Genomic DNA, 16,531 nt, shown 5'->3' with positions numbered 1-16,531 from the left:
CATTTTCTTTCTGGTCTGGTGCCAGTGTGATAACCTATGTTTTGAGAAGAAGGGACATATTTACACAAAAAGTCTCAAGAGTTATTTCCGGTGAACAAAACATAAGGTCTGAACACAGACTTGTAAATTACACGTGTTTAAAAGAAATAAGAGGGATGACCTACAAACAAACTTGTACGGTTTCCCCCGCTCCCCTTTGCCCTGTGGATTGAAATTAAAACACCAGGTACACAGCTTTACATCATGCTAAATAACAATCCTGCGAGGTTGTATAACCTGATGGCACTGTGTCAAATACTTTTTTGAGATATGCATGACACAAATTCGGACAGACGAACGGACAAGGCATCTCTAAGAGCCCAACGCCAATCAAATAAAAGGTGTTACAGAAAGTTCAAATCAAGCAGTAATGTTTTCAACAGAAGACATAAAAATAAGTTAAATTTTAGTTTCGTAAATTAATATACACAAATTGAATGTATATTGAAAAAAGAAAAAACGATTTTTATGATAAAATATCCTTTTCTGGGATATCTATATGATTGTTTGTTTAAAAATGCTAAGTAATATTAGAAAAATATACATACATTTCAGAATGTCTCCACCTAGACCCGTCATTGTATAACTTGCTTGACTTATATCAATCTGCAAACTCAGCACGGGCAAAGCATGGGAAAATACTGACACACGTATCATCAGGCCAAGTTAAATTTAGATTTTGTAAAGGCTTTTCAAAACATTCAAATCAATCAAAAATGTATTAAACTTTTCTCCGAATGAGCACTGAATATCATCAATGTTAAAATGTTAAAAAAAACAACAAACAACTTTTATTAGAGTAAACATGTATGTGCAATTTAAAATAAGCTCCGTCTGACTTGTTTTTAATTTAGTGCAGATACACAGATCTATGAATTGTCTTTGCCTTAAAGAGGACAATAATACAGAAATTCATAATATCACGAAAATCCCGACTTTTTCGGGAGTGCGATGTTTTAAAGACCCACCACTACCTAGTGTCCCACTTTTAACACTAACTGACTGATATTGCCCAACATCTACAACTGTAAAAGAATGAAAGACGCTTGTATGTGTGAGGAATACTACGAAATATGAGACGGTATATACTTAGAGCTTTTAACTAATATTTTGTTCATTTGAGATAACTCCTGGGGCTTTCCAAGTTTTAACAATTATGCGCCTTTTTGTGTCATTAGATCATTAGATTAGGTGGCAGCATTAAATCCTAACTGGTTTTAAGTAAAATTCATTTACTAGTATTTCACCAAATGGGGACAAGACAAAGTGCAATGGGAATTTCCGCAAAACGCTTCGGCAACAGTGCAAGAAGATCTATCGGTGAGGGGCAAGTGATTTGAAGTCGGTGACTTTAACCACCCGGTTACTCAGGTCCCCTCAGGATACTAAACTCAAGCATTTATACCAGGATTAATTCTAAACACAGTTAGTCGGAACATTTTGCAAAGAAACCTGCATGTGCTCAGAACTGTTTACATTCGTATATATGCAACATACAAGAGTTTTGCTGTGTTATAAAAGTCTTTGGCTGCGAGTTAGATAACCTGTCCGTGCAGCTAATATTACTCTAGCAGACCCTTAGATCTATGGTCACATACCAAACAATGTTTGAAGCTTCCGGGATATAACATGCACTAAACATGAATATTATATTGTATAGTGACAACAAACTGTAGTCTTGACATGCATATATAAACAGCAAATATATTTGATGGGATACATGATGGTTATACAACTAACTAGAAAATCTGGTATATCTCATAACTAACTCTGTCTATAAACAACCAATATCCTTCAATATATGCTCAAAGTCCATTTCAGTTCAAGTTCAACCAATTCCTCTTTGAACGAGAAAGAAAGTAACATTGAACAAATGTTGAAAATATATTGTTCACTGTATTTACTTCACTGTTTTACATCACTGTTTTTATTTCACAAAGGCATCAATACTATCGTCGAACGCTTTCCACCACGGAACAGAATGTTTAGGTGATTTTGTCCCTGTAAACACCGATGTGAAACACTGATCCCTGTAGGTAACAATATTCTCAACTTTGTGTTGTTCCCATTCGTGCAGCAATTTACCAGCTTTGGTGGCGTCGGTAGGGTACCCTGTATCTTTACACCAGTCAGTGAGGACTTCCGTCTGAAAGTCGATATCGTCGTGGACTGATTTTAGTTTGGAACATTTTCCCCGCCATTCTTTGACACTGACTTTCATCTCATGCATGGATTTCGGTTCGTTCGGTATCTGTCCGAGAATGTACCTGAATATAAATGATATATAATTATATTGAGCATGTAACAGGCAACAATTAATTTTATCATCAGAAGCGACATTATAGAACACTTCTACCCGCTGTAACCTGGCGGACTCCTCCATGGTGTTTCTCCCACTGACTGGTTCAAGGCGGTTTCTTTATTTGTTCGTTTTATACTCATTCTCTTAAAGTAAAAATTAATCTATGTGTTTTTGTTTACGTGATAATCATACAAATATACATACACTCTATGGGGTTGCGGTTTTGATAGGCTGCTCTCTTGGGAAATGGCTGTTCTTATTAGATAATTGTCTTAGTTGTTTTTAAACCCGTAAATAGAATGAGCCGATTTTGATCATTTTTTTCGGTAACATGTATTTTTTTGATTCCTCTTTATCATAGTTTATGTAATCATATAACACATTATGAAACTATGTTTGATTCTTCATTATATGTCGTATATAAAATTAAACTTGTTTGGAAATGTTTTTCAAGTTATTTGTAGAACAAAACTGAACATAGAACTTATAATTTCAAAAAGACAAAAGTCACTGAAAGGAATAAAATCGTTTCACCTTATTCCTTTTTAATTTAAAAAAAACTTTATAGTTTTTGGTGAACCCCTAAAACATAACTTTGACTGCATCTTATACACTATAACCGGCTTGAGAGGGAATATCTATTACAATAGATATCTTTAGAAATAGTGGTAACAGACTGCGTACTGAAACGCCATGATGTCATTACGGTTTACGGTTTAAGGCTCAATAACACTCGTCTTTCACTTTCTTTTATCACTCGCCTCGTGCCTAATATAGCTAGCTTCTTCATCTCATGTAATCTTATATACAAACATATGAATGCAATATGTATCGTCTTACTTGCATGTCCACAGTCCCTGGGCGTCATAGATAGTATAACTGTAGTATTGGTCTTGGATGCCCATGTAGAAGAGTTTGTTGCCTCCACCACCCAGCCACAGGGTTCCCTTGTACAGGTTGTCCGGGTACATTGACAAAGAAGATTGGAGTCTCAACTCATCTTCCATAAACGAGAAAGAATTACATTTGAATTTAACCCCTTGTTACCCTAAACATCAGCCACTACAATTCCACCTCTGCCGCGACCCTCATATAGAAATAGCGCTGCTTTACCTTCATAATTCGTTGACAAGCCATCGTCTCTTCAACCTCTGGACCCTTGAAGACCATTCGCTTTTGTTCTCCACGTACAAACTTGCGTTTAGTTCCTCATACTTCTTGCTATTGCAAAGCGCATCTTCTGCCGTAATTACTGCACCGTACAACCAATTAGGCGCTGAACACTTTAACTCTTAGTAGCCTCGCGGAAGTTGGAAATGCAAATATCCTTCAAACATTACAATACTGTAATCGGTACATTAGGGCAATTTAATATACCGCAGTACAATAATGTGCGTGAAGGTTTCGTCGTTGACTTGTTTATCTTTGAAGTTTGTGCATAACCGCGAGTATCTGACGCCTTTTATCGATTGATTTAAATTCAAAATATGTTGAATTTTATGTATTGGCGCAAATCAGCTTTGCTGCTTTTTATCCACGACCTACTAAATTAACCTAGAATATTCATATCAAGGCAATACTCACAATTACAAAGTCAATCGTCATTTACGTTAATTATTAAATTATTACCAATATACATGTATTTTAAGAAATATTTTAGCAAAACCATTATTATCAATTGATACACGATTGGTGTATATTTCACGTGCGCAGCTATAATTATGCTAAGTTTTCGAGTGTGTAAAATAGATAAAATATGATAACATTATATATTGGGCATATTGGCGCAAATGTAGATTGTCATGTCCTCTTTTATAATACAACGCAGTAAAAGTAAATGGTAGAAATGGAGAATATCTACCTGAATGTTGATACTATTTGATTTTACAATCCCTAGTCCAAATTATCTTTGCTTTAGAATACATTATTTTGTACTGTCTATACATTTTTAATTCGTATAAAGGTTATCTTTGCCTAATATATGCTTCTCAGACACAGTGTAACGTTACAGGCCGTTGTTACGTTCAAATCAACCAATTAACCAGCACGGGGAATCCATTTGCAAACAGTATCTCTGAGAAGCGCGTACATTATTTTCTAATTATTTTTTCCTAAATTACTACAAGGATCCGGTAGAAGGATTCCAATTCCAGATCATTTAAATTGTTAGGACGCCTCAGCACCTCAAGATGTAAAACTGTGTCCGAGGAGCTAATGCATAACAAACAAAATCAGTTTATATAAATCCGCAATTCTCGAAAACTATTCATGAAACACTATGTTTGAAATAAAATCATGAAGGTAGACAGATAGTACCAGTTACATTTCATATATATCCTACCAAGGACGTAAAGTTGAATATTCTGTTTATTTAAAGTAATCAAAACCAAACAATGCTGACTGTCCTAAATGGCATACCAAAAATTTAGAATATTATCGCAAAAGTATGATAAATAGATTTATACTTTATCATTGTTGCAGACATAATCAATGTGTAACATCACTCGCAGAAAAGGCAGTGGTGTGCAATTTATTCCGAAATATAACGGGGTTATATCAATAAGGTAACACATCTATTAATGTATCGACATTTAATTAACTATACCAGCAAGCAGACTATGCAGGTATTATGTTAAGTGATTTTGAAGAAGTATTTCAAATAAACTTATAGAGGATAGATATGGCATTGTTACTGCTATATCTTGCCCCCAAATGCTGGGATGATAGAACTATAAATGAAGCTTTTTCTGTAACTCCTACCTTCTAGATAATCTCTCAGTACTGGCCTGGGAGGATATGATGGTATGGCTTTACCAAAGTGGTCCTCATATGTATAATCCGGGAACTCTATTGTCTCCTTCGGCGAGTTACACCACAGATTCTTGTACATACCATTGTGGCAAAGTTCTCCAAATTCATCATTTCCTGTTTAACACAAATGAAAAGCAAACATTGATATAAGATAACGAATGTTTTGTTCAATGATACACCTGTGGTTATTTTTAATGAATAGGAAGAAACTGGTATACCGTTTTAACAGATTTGTTACATTCATATACCCTACTGAAGTATGGTATTTTCTATTCATCAGCATAGTCAATAAAACAGACCTGTACGCCACGAAAAATTCCAAAGTCCTCCCCAGGTGCTTTGCTTTTCGTAGCAGACGACATCAACATCTTTCCCGCCATCCGTGTTGCCAAAGTGATATAGTGCTGACATTCCACATGGACCTGCGCCAATAACACATACACTTTTCTTTGCTGCGGACATCTTTAATGACATCAACTGCTAATGTAAAATCCAAAAGTGAACAATATTTACGTGGTGAAATTCATATCATACATTCTGGGAAAAGGGGCAAATTGGCCCTAAAAGCATCTTGATATATGCGTAGTTTATGCTCATTTAAAGGCGTTTAACCACTCAGTATAACATATATCTTTGATGGACATGTATCCTAGGATCTTTTCAGATTTTTGATGCTCTTGAACTTGCTTTAAAAGTTATCGTTTTTTTCTGCATTTCTGTTTTTCGCTGATATATTCAACAGTTTGTCATTTCTTTACTCACATCGCGATTATATCTTTACAGCCTTGAATACCTGTCATAAATGATGTAAATGACATGCACATTATTCAAAAATTTAATATTCTTTTTTTTTCAAGTACATGCATTTCTTGAAGCTGACATGTTTATTATTATATTTTAGCAAAAGCTAATATTAAAATTAGCGGACGAAAAGGTAACATTCCGCTACGCGTAACATGTACTAATCCACCGACGGCGGCAAGGTAAGTACGCCTTCCTTGAAGCGTTCAATTGATTCAACGGTTAGTCCATCCCAGGCAGATCAAGATCATGTTGGAGCCCCTGATCCAACGCGCTCTAGAATACTATCACCGGGTAGTAAGACTCAAACAGTATCTCCAACAATATTAGTTGAGTCCTCAAATACTATCACCGGGTAACCGGGTAGTAAGACTCAAACAGTATCTCTAACAATATTAGTTGAGTCCTCAAAGTCCGAGAAACAGTAGATTTAATTGATCTTGTGAAGACTGCAATTGCCAGTGAATCAGTAACAGAGGCCCTTACCGCTCTTTCAAGTATAGTTGAAAGGATAATTCAACTAGGCACGGATTCGCTGAATTCACGAATAAATTCCCTTCAACTAGCAAATATTAACCAAAGTGAAACAATTGAACAACAAAAATCCAAAATAAAGTCTCTAGAAACTGAAAATAGGAAGCTCATGCAAAATGTGAACTCTGTAAAAGATGATATAGAGGACCTATACATTAAGAATGATGATCTAGAGCAATATGGAATAAGATCTACCATCAGATTCCATAATGTGCCAATAAACTCTAAACCTGATGGCTCAACACCTACCACTGATGAAATAATAGTTGACATTTGTAATCAAATGAATGTAAATCTTGCCATTTCTGAAACTGATATAGAGAGAAGTCATACTATTGGCAAGAAAAAAAGGCAACTTCCAAATAATATGTAAATTTAAAAGCTGGAAGCAAAATGATCTTGTGTATAGAAACAAATCAAATCTCAAAAAGTGCAAGTCTAATACCTTTTCTGTCTTCATCACTGAAGATCTCACCAAGAAAAGGCAGCACATTGTTCAAAGACTGGGTGAGCTGAGAAATGAAAAAAAAGTAAATTCCTACTGGACCATGGATGGCAGGATATTTTACAAAGTGACTGAGAAGGGTTCTGTCAGCTTAATAAGTTCCATTGAAGAACTAGATCACCTGTTACAAGACCCAAGTGATGAAATGAACCAGAATCCTTGGTTACCAGAAAGTAATGGTCTATAAGGCCATGTATCAGGAGACCAGACAGTGATCTGTGATAGTTAATGAATGATAATACTACTACTAGTGACATAAGTTAGGAAACTATCTAAATAGATAAATCTGTAATCAATAAGACAGTGTATTAATACAAAGCTGAAGTGTAATATTATTGCACAAAGTGTAACTAATAGAACCAAAGAGCACTTGTTTGTTGACAAAATATAATTTCATCATATTAACATATAAATCTGATATAATAATATAAACAAAACATGTTTTAATACCATTTTAAGTAATATAATATTATTTAATGTACATAAGTATTTGTACATATGTGTATAATTGTGTATGTATGTATGTATGTATGTAAGTGTGAGTGTGGTTGGGTGTTATGTGTATATGCATGTGTATATAATCTGTTTATATTAAAAACATATGATAAAGGATGTACTTTCTTTGTATTTGTTAGCATAAGAATACCTCTAGCCATTAAATGACTGTTAAAGAATATAAAAAAGATGTACTATAATTAAACTTTCAGATTTTTGTATCTATTTCATACATTAGTACACATGCACTCATTATTAAAGGATTGTACGCAGGCACGCACACATACAAACACACTTGTGTGCGCATGCACACACACTTGCACGTGCGCCGACCATATGTGTAAACAACCGGCTCACACGCACGTGTGCACGAACCGACGCTCAACACGCTAGTTTTAGTAAACACGTGTGAGCGCCCGCACATGCACATATATGCGCGCTCAATCACGTACGCTAACACAAAAATTTTGATTTGTTTTAGTTTAACACTATGTCAATATTCATTCAAACACACACAGCCCCCGCCTGAAATACATACCTATATTGTATCACTGTATTATTATTTTCATGTAACTTAATTCAGCTTTATTGTTGGAAAGTTAACAAAAAAAATAGTTTTCTTATTTTTAAGATGTAACAGATATTCTTTACTTTTCATCGGATTAAAAAGAAACTTATATTTAAGCATTTACTTTTGAAGAATCAAAAGAGTCATTACGTAATTCCGTTCCAAATATGTATTTTATTTATTCCAGTCTCATCCATATACATTATAAACAAATATACATGTATACAGCCATTCTATAAATTATTTGGATATACCACATAAACTCATTATTTGTATGTACAATATTAAAATACGCAGCATTCGTCAATATAAAATAGCATTAGGAAACTTAGTTACAATATATTAAATTAGTTCTTGAAAGGAGTATTTCCATTTATTTAATTTTACTTTATTTATTTATTCATACTAATATGAGTTAGGTCTACTCTTGAGGTGTATCTAGTGTACTTGACTAAAGATAAATAAAATTACTAATTACAATCACTTAAACTTCAAAAAGAATACAGAAAGCAACAAATTTAAGTATTAGATGTATACTGGGAATGTTTCACTGCTAACTTTAAAATATGTACCATTCAATTAAAAATTATTTCTATATTTAAAAATAATACCTGTTTACACTGTTTCAATTAAAAAATATATACCGTTTCAATTAAAAATCATTTCCATTTCTAAAAGTAATTAAAGTGGTCCATGAGACGGAAAAGCTACTTTTCAGTGCTCGGCTATGAACTGAAGCATTGCCAGCAAAAAAGAAAATAAACCTGTCAAAATTCTAATCAGAGCTTTGAGGATTACAACGGACACGGAGATGTAAATGTAAATGTAAATGTACTCTGTTCTTTGGTAAGAAATCCGGGGTTCTCAAAACATAAAATTCGAAACTAATCAATTTCAATAAACAACAGCGTCGCAAATAAAGTCACGAATTGGGTCTTTTTTATAAGCATGTTATATACAATGTTTGGTGGATAATAATTATGTCCCTCCAAGCTTAAGTTGTTAGCCGAATACTGTTTTTCGTCTATTTCTATTAAAGACATCGATCGGCCCCAAATACAGTCTAAGCCTTTCTACCCTAGTAAGCTTCGTGGTGATATTTCAGTCTTATAGCGAGTTATTGCAATGATAGATGTAATAGTTATAGTATGTGTGAAAGTGTATTATGAGGATATATCAGAGCTAGGGGTACATCTCGGTATTTTTACCGGCCTCGACGATATGTGCAGAGAAAAATACCGAGATGTACCCCTAGCTCTGATATATACTCGTAACACACGAGTATTACATATTATAACTGTTTTATCGCATAGTTTTATCATTAAAATTTATATATTATTTTCATTTAAATTTGTTTACTATTATTTTAACTCTTTTGATTCCCTTTCTGCGCCTCGCTGACTGAAGCACTAAAACTTCTGTTTTAGAAAATGTGTTCCCCAGATAAAAGTTTCCAACAGATTTATGCATTGGTTTTAAATCTTTGCATTTCTTTGGCCAAACATATATGTGCGTGAAATTAGCCAGAGCAGCCAGCCAGAGTAGCCAGAGTTCAGCCAGAGTTCAGCCAGAGTTCGGCCAGAGTTCAGAGTTTAGCCAGAGTAGCCAGAGAAGTCAACCAGGTTATTGTGCAGTAGCCAGAGTTAGCCAGAGAAGTCATAACTGTGGTTACTCTGGCTGGCCAGAGTAGCCAGAGTTCAGCCAGAGTAGCCAGAGTTCAGCCAGAGTAGCCAGAACTCTAGTTACTCTGGCTGGCCAGAGTAGCCAGAGTTCAGCCAGAGTAGCCAGAACTCTAGTTACCCTGGCTGGCCAGAGTAGCCAGAGTTCAGCCAGAGTAGCCAGAACTCTAGTTACCCTGGCTGGCCAGAGTAGCCAGAGTTCAGCAAGAAAAGCCAGAGTTTGTAGGATGTTAAAATGTTCTGGCTACTCTGGTCAGCCATAGTATCCAGAATAGCCCGAGTCACCTGGATTTTATTTGCTTTGGTTAGTCTGGCCAGAGTAGCCAGAGTTTCTATGATTTAAAGAGCAGGCAGAGTAACCTGGTTCACAAAACATTTTCCGTCTTAGCTGAATTTGATTATGAAACTTAATATGTAATTTCTATCTAAATAGCATGTTTAAACTGAATTTCAAGTTAATTACTATTTTTAAGTGGCTATTTAGAGTAGCCAGAGTAGCTAGAAATCTGGTTAACCTAGAGTAGCCAGAGTAGCTAGAACCCTTGTTACTCAGGCTAGCCAGAGTAGCCAGAGTTCAGCCAGAGTAGCCAGAGTTCAGCCAAAGTTCAGCCATAGTAGGAAGAGTTTCTAGGATTTTAACATGTTTTGACTACTCTGGTCAGCCAGAGTATCCAGAGTAGCCCGAGTCACCAGGATTCCTTTTGCTCTGGTTACTTTGACTGGCCAGAGAAGCCAGAGTTTGTAAGATTTTAACATGTTTTGGCAAATCTGGTCAGCCAGAGTAGCCAGAGTAACCAGGTCCCATGTTCACAAAAGTTTTTCAGTCTTAGCTGGATTTGATTATGAAATTTAATAATTGAGCCGTGCCATAAGAAAACAAACATAGTGGCTTTGGGACCAGCATGGATCCAGACCAGGCTGCGCATACGTGCAGTTTTGTCAGCTTCCATGTTGTTTGCTTTTAAAGCGTATTGGACTTTGAGAAACTGTTAGCGAACAGTATGGATCCTAACGCTCAGGCTGGTCTGGATCCATTATGGTCTCAAACCCACTATGTTGGTTTTCTCATGGCACGACTCATATGTCATTTCTATCTAAATAGCATGTTCAGAACTGAATTTTAAGTTAATAACTATCTTCAAGCGGCTATTTAGAGTAGCCAGAGTAGCCAGGACTCTGGTCACTATAGCTGGCCAGAGTTCAGCCAGAGTTTAGCCAGAGTTCAGCCAGAGTAGCCAGTCCTGGTTACTCTGGCTGGCCAGAATATCCAGAGTTCAGCCAGAGTAGCCAGAAACCTGGTTGCTCTGGCTGGCCAGAGTGGCCGAGTAACCAGGATGTCAATTGCTCTGGCTACTTTGGTTAGGCAGAACAGCCAGAATTTCCGAAATGTCCATTGGTTCTAGCTACCTAGGCTAGCCCGAATAGCCAGAGAAAATACTGTAATACCTATTGCGAAATGACCCTTTTGGTTCTCTCAGGTTTGATTTTTGAGTGTTTTATATATATCAAGTGATTCATAAAACGGACTTCAAAGAATTGTCTTATCTTTTAGACTGCAGCCAGAGTAGCCAGACGTTCTAGGATTTTAATATGTTCTAGCTAGTCTGGTCAGCCAGAGTAGTCAGAGTGACCATGATTTCATTTGGTCTGGCTACTCTGGATAGCCAGAACAGCCAGAATTTTCGAGATGGCCATTGGTACAAGCTACCCTGCTAATCAGAAATAGCCAAAGAAAATACAGTAAAACCTGTTGCCAGAGTAGCCAGATTAATCAGAACTCTGGTTACTGTTGCTGACCAGGACAGTCTGTTTAATAATTTTCACATAGTCTGGCTACTCTGGCTGGCCAGAGTAACCAGGAATAACTGAAATGTGCACGGGTTCTGGTTACTCTGGCTGGCCAGAAAAGCCAGAGAAAATACAGACAAACATGTAAACTAGAGCCATTTCTAAAATGTATGACCCTTTTTCATAAAAATCATATTATACATGATTAGGCTGCACTAACTGTTGTATATAATTATAATGTAAATAAAAAGTTAGACCTGTTGCGTTTTGTGTGTGTGGTATATGAAGGCTGAAATTCACAAAGATTAAAGCGGACAGGTCTATATATTTATGGTAGATTGAAAGTCTTTAAAACACGCCTAAAAATATAAAATAACAACAACAACAACAAAGAAACTGTAAGACGGCATGATTTTCGAACAAAGTTAAGAGTAACACGAAACAGAAAATGACACTTTCCAAAAAAAAAAAAGTAACAAGGTATATGCAAAGGCTGTTTGTTTATATATACTCAGCGTCACTGAAAAGGTACCACCATAATGACCCTTATATTTTAAAAATCGCACTGGACTGTGTTAAAGGTATAACACGACTACATTTTTGACGCAGCTGAGACGTCACTGGTGTAAAGATTTGTCAAATTCGATTAACTCCATTTGAGGCACGGGCTGCACTTGCAAAATGACTTTTTCCAGCAATGTTGACATGTACGAATTTTCTATCGCAAATCATTCATCGCACTTAAAAGTTAGTCGATAGACTAAAAGGAATACGTCAAAAAAACCAGAATATCCTTGCTAAGAATGCCACGTTTAAAGCACGATCAACGCCATCAGGCCATTGGCATGGTTGACGCCGAACTTTTATGTCGCGAAATTGCACGTCGTATATGCTGTTCTCACCTGACAGTCATGAAATGGGTTAGGAGACATGATCAGACAGGGTCTATGAGTAATAAATCGCGCACAGGCCATGAAAAAGTGACGTCGATATTGTATAAAATAGTAAAGAGGTATATATTAGGTGGTAACTTTTCAGTGACGCTGAGTATACATTGTAAATAATGCTTAGGTATGTTTTCTTTTTCTATAATTGTAATTATACAAAGTAGCCTGCAAGGTCTGTGGCAGAATATATCAGCATTGATATTTGATATTACAGCCCACATCTAATTTATTTTGAACTGGTAGGCGTCCAGGATTTTGGACGTTTTCAATCCACTACTTTTGAAAATATTTTAACAAAATATTAAATTGACTACTAAGATACAAAAACAAAATTTTGATATTCCTTCAAATTTCTTCAAAAATGACTTTAGTTTCAACGTACCTCAAATCGGGTTGTACAGTTTTCTATAAGCTTATACAATGCATTTCCAAATTCATTGTTCTCAGGACTCTTAATGTAAAACTAAGAAGTCGTAAAAACTTTGCGAGTCCAGATATTCAAGGCTATACTATACTAGTAATATACCTGTATCATGTCAAAAGGTATTTTTCGATACAAGTTCTTAGAATATCCTTTAACAGTTTACACAGGTCCTGGCAACTTATTTATTACACACGATGTCAACCATCCACACGATAGCTACATTTCGGTTGCCCATGGCTAAAACCAAGTTACTAATTGATATATTGCAAATACCATTTTGTATGATGTTGCACCTTTTTGAGAAACCTTGTTTAAATAATTCCGCCTCCATAGCTCAGTGACTAGAGCGTCTGTCATCTAATCCGACCGTCGCGAGTTTGAGCCCTGGCGGAAACGGACATATATGTGCCTGCCATGTTGGGGTCAAAATAACATCATGGCGAATAAAGGCTAAGCCCGGCACGGCACGACGATTAATGGAGCACAATTTTTTAAAATTTTTTATCAATGTCCAGTTTTGAGCATGCCTTGAAAATAGCGTTGTCATACAAACAGTACAGATATTTCCCCATAAGTACGATGTTCCGTTTGGACAGCCATGACTTTTTATCTAATACTAAATCGTGATGCACAATGGTACAATGACGAAAACGCGATGGCACGATGATGAAACAACGGTTGTATGATGGTGAAAACACTGGCGCGATGGTGAAATGTCGATGTAATATCGCGTTTTCACCGTCGTGTTTTCGTCATCGTACCATCGTGTTTTCATCATCGTACCATCGCATTGTCACCATCCGGAGGTCATGCGCAGTGGTACAATACATGTTTCAGTAAAATACAGGCTTGATACAATCTCATTTTCATATTGCAATTTTACAGTTTTATTGAACAGAGCACTGAACATTTTGGAAAACAACAGAATCTAAATGGTAAATTTCTTCTCTCAAAATACATTTAGAAACATTCATCTATTGTTGACAAAAAAAATGTGTACGGGACTACGCATTTCTAACTGGAAGGCTATGGTACGATGGTGAAACCACGATGGTACGATGATGATAACGCGATGGCACAATGGTGAAACCACGATGGTACGGTGATCATAACGCGATGGCACGATGGTGAAAACGCGATGATATGATGGTGAAAACACGATGGTACGATGTTGAAAACGCATCGTACCATCGCGTTTTTACAATCGTACCATCGTTGTTTCATCAATCGTGTCATCGCGCCATCGCGTTTTCGTCATCGTACCATCGTGCATTGCGGTTTAGTATTTAATAAAAAGTCACGATTGTCCTAACGGAACGCCGTACGTAACAGTATGAAAATGGTGAAAAGTCAATTTACGTTACTGAACAAAATTAATAGGTAAGACTAAGTCAGATTAAATGATATTTAATAGTTACCATTATATATTGAGTGACCCTCATACACTATACTTAAATTTTTTAGCTCTTGTCACTGTGTGAGGTTTTAAGATCAACTTTTGTCTTGTCTATCAGATTGAGTCAGGCTCTTTGACTGAACTCGGTACTTATTCCATTTTGTATTGTGAAACCTTAAAAATCTTCTCAAGTATCGCAAGACCCAGAGCTTAGGTATTTTGCAAGAAGCATTGGCAAGTACATCTCTTTCAAAATTGTTCAAATCATGGACTTCGGGGTCATATTGGATCTGCATTGGGGCTATCAGTTTCATATAGAGTAATATATTAAATCCTATAAAAATAGTCTTATTTTCCTTTAGGCCCAGACTATATATATTTTATATGTAGCATGGCCTAGTGAATGCCTCTCTTAAAATTGAGCAGATCATGTCCCCTGATATCAAAATTGCCCCCGCTTGTGCTAATGAGCTTGCAAAGTCTTTCAGGAAAATCTTTTAAAATCTTCTCATAAAAATTGCAATGACAAGAGTAAAGATATTTTACATGTTCAAACCAATACCCCAGAGTCAAAATGGATCCTACATAAGTTTTACATAGAAAAAAACATGATATACTTACATAGCAAACATCTTTCAGAGCCACAAGGGTACTAGTAAGAGCTGAAATAGTTTGCATGTAAATTAGCAAAATTTATAATGGAGTTCTTTCAAACTTGATTGAATCACCACCCCCGGGGCAATATAAGTCTCTCTCTGTGGATTATCAAGTATACTTTTAATCTTATACAATATAAGTTTAAAATTTCCAGAATAACCAGAATTTAGAGTTGACAATTACAAATTGTGAATTTTTACTATGACTGTCATATCCCACAAAGTCCAGGTAAGCGATTCAGGACCACAAATGTCCTGTAGTTTATACTGATATCATAAACAATTTCAGTGAATTCCATATAACTTTGAGTGTAAAAATAAAGAATATTTTTTTAAGGCTTCTTGTTTTGTATTTATTTAACTTCAGTGTTTGCCTTGAATTTGTACCAAATAAATTAACTTGAAGACATAACGATAATATAAAGAAATTGGAGAATAAATTTTTCATACATGTTGACAACAACCAATTCCTGAAATTTGGATATTAAAGTTGTGTAAGTTGACGAAATGTTGACATGTGAACACATACACTTAAAGCGGCTTAATAACGGTATTTCATCTAAACCCTTGGAAAAAGGTAGGTACCTGTGGCATGAAATCAAAACGCAAAATGCCATTCAAAAATTGATTGTGGTCACCTTATGCCATCAGACAATCAACATTCCATGTTGTATTAACTCGGTATCACTTGTGTATGTGTATGAAACAATACTCACTGTGTTCGGATTAAACAGTTATAGGACTGCTAAATGATAAGACTATTCTTTGTAACTTGATACATGAAACACTAAAAACCCTGAGGGTACAAAAAAGGGTCATTTCGCAACATGTTAAAGCCTTAGAAACTCTGGCTACTCTGGCAGAAGTCCGTTTTATGAATCACTTGATACATAAAACACAAAAAAAACCAACCCTGAGAGAATCCAAATAGTCAACAATCTTCTCACACCTTTCCAATATAGCTTCCGTTCCAAACAGCTGTGAGGCTCACCTATTATCCTTTAGAGAAGGAACTTTTGACAATATCCAATCTGGAAACAAACAGGTCTCATTGTAATGGATTTCTAGAAAACTTTCGACAAGATTCTCTATAAAATCGTGAAACTTTGTGTCGATAGAATCTCTCTATCCTGGATTCAATTTCCTTAGTAACCGTTCTCAATCTGTAGTAATTGAAGGCTCACACACTTTACCAGTTCTTTCAGGGGATTCCTCAAGGTTCAGTGTTGGGTCCTTGTCTCTTTCTTTATTTTATCAATGACCTTCCTGACTCTGTTAAAAGCAGAATACGCTTATTTGCTGATAACACTATCGTATACCTCAACATAGACTCGTTAATAGACTCTTACAAAGTTCAAGATGATTTGACAAAATTAGAATAATGGGAACGTAACTGGTCTATGGAATTCAATCCTGATAAATGCGAAGTAATAGGAATCTCAAAAAAAAAATCATCTTACCATATATATAACTTAATCAAGACCTAAAAACTACAGAAAATGCTTCATATCTTAGTGATGTCTTAACTTTGAAACACTTACTGAAATATTACATCTTCAAAAGCTAGTAACACTCTCAGATTTATA

The 16,531-nt window shown here is 35.8% G+C and overlaps 1 protein-coding gene across 1 annotated transcript; it reads right to left on the bottom strand.

Annotated features, from left to right (window-relative positions):
• Positions 1–1,715: 1,715 nt before the first annotated feature.
• On the bottom strand, positions 1,716–5,657 carry LOC123556318 (uncharacterized). Its single transcript, XM_053544414.1, has 4 exons — positions 5,452–5,657; positions 5,048–5,266; positions 3,182–3,380; positions 1,716–2,306 (listed from the first exon to the last, which is right to left on the bottom strand). The coding sequence occupies exons 1-4, from the start codon at positions 5,624–5,626 to the stop codon at positions 1,967–1,969; spliced, it is 933 nt and encodes a 310-aa protein (XP_053400389.1). The 5' UTR covers positions 5,627–5,657; the 3' UTR covers positions 1,716–1,966.
• Positions 5,658–16,531: the final 10,874 nt, after the last annotated feature.

This window comes from Mercenaria mercenaria, chromosome 5, assembly GCF_021730395.1.
Source record: "Mercenaria mercenaria strain notata chromosome 5, MADL_Memer_1, whole genome shotgun sequence".
NCBI classification, from domain to species: domain Eukaryota; kingdom Metazoa; phylum Mollusca; class Bivalvia; order Venerida; family Veneridae; genus Mercenaria; species Mercenaria mercenaria.
This window is presented reverse-complemented; position numbering and strand designations above follow the sequence as displayed.

Coding starts and splice junctions, on each gene's coding strand:
- LOC123556318 (XM_053544414.1), bottom strand. CDS start 5,626: ATGTCATTAAAGATGTCCGCAGCAAAGAAAAGTGTATGTGTTATTGGC. Junction 3,381..5,047: donor TATCATCCCAGCATTTGGGG/GCAAGATATAGC, acceptor TAGGGTAACAAG/GGGTTAAATTCAAATGTAAT. Junction 2,307..3,181: donor CAGGGACTGTGGACATGCAA/GTAAGACGATAC, acceptor ATTTATATTCAG/GTACATTCTCGGACAGATAC.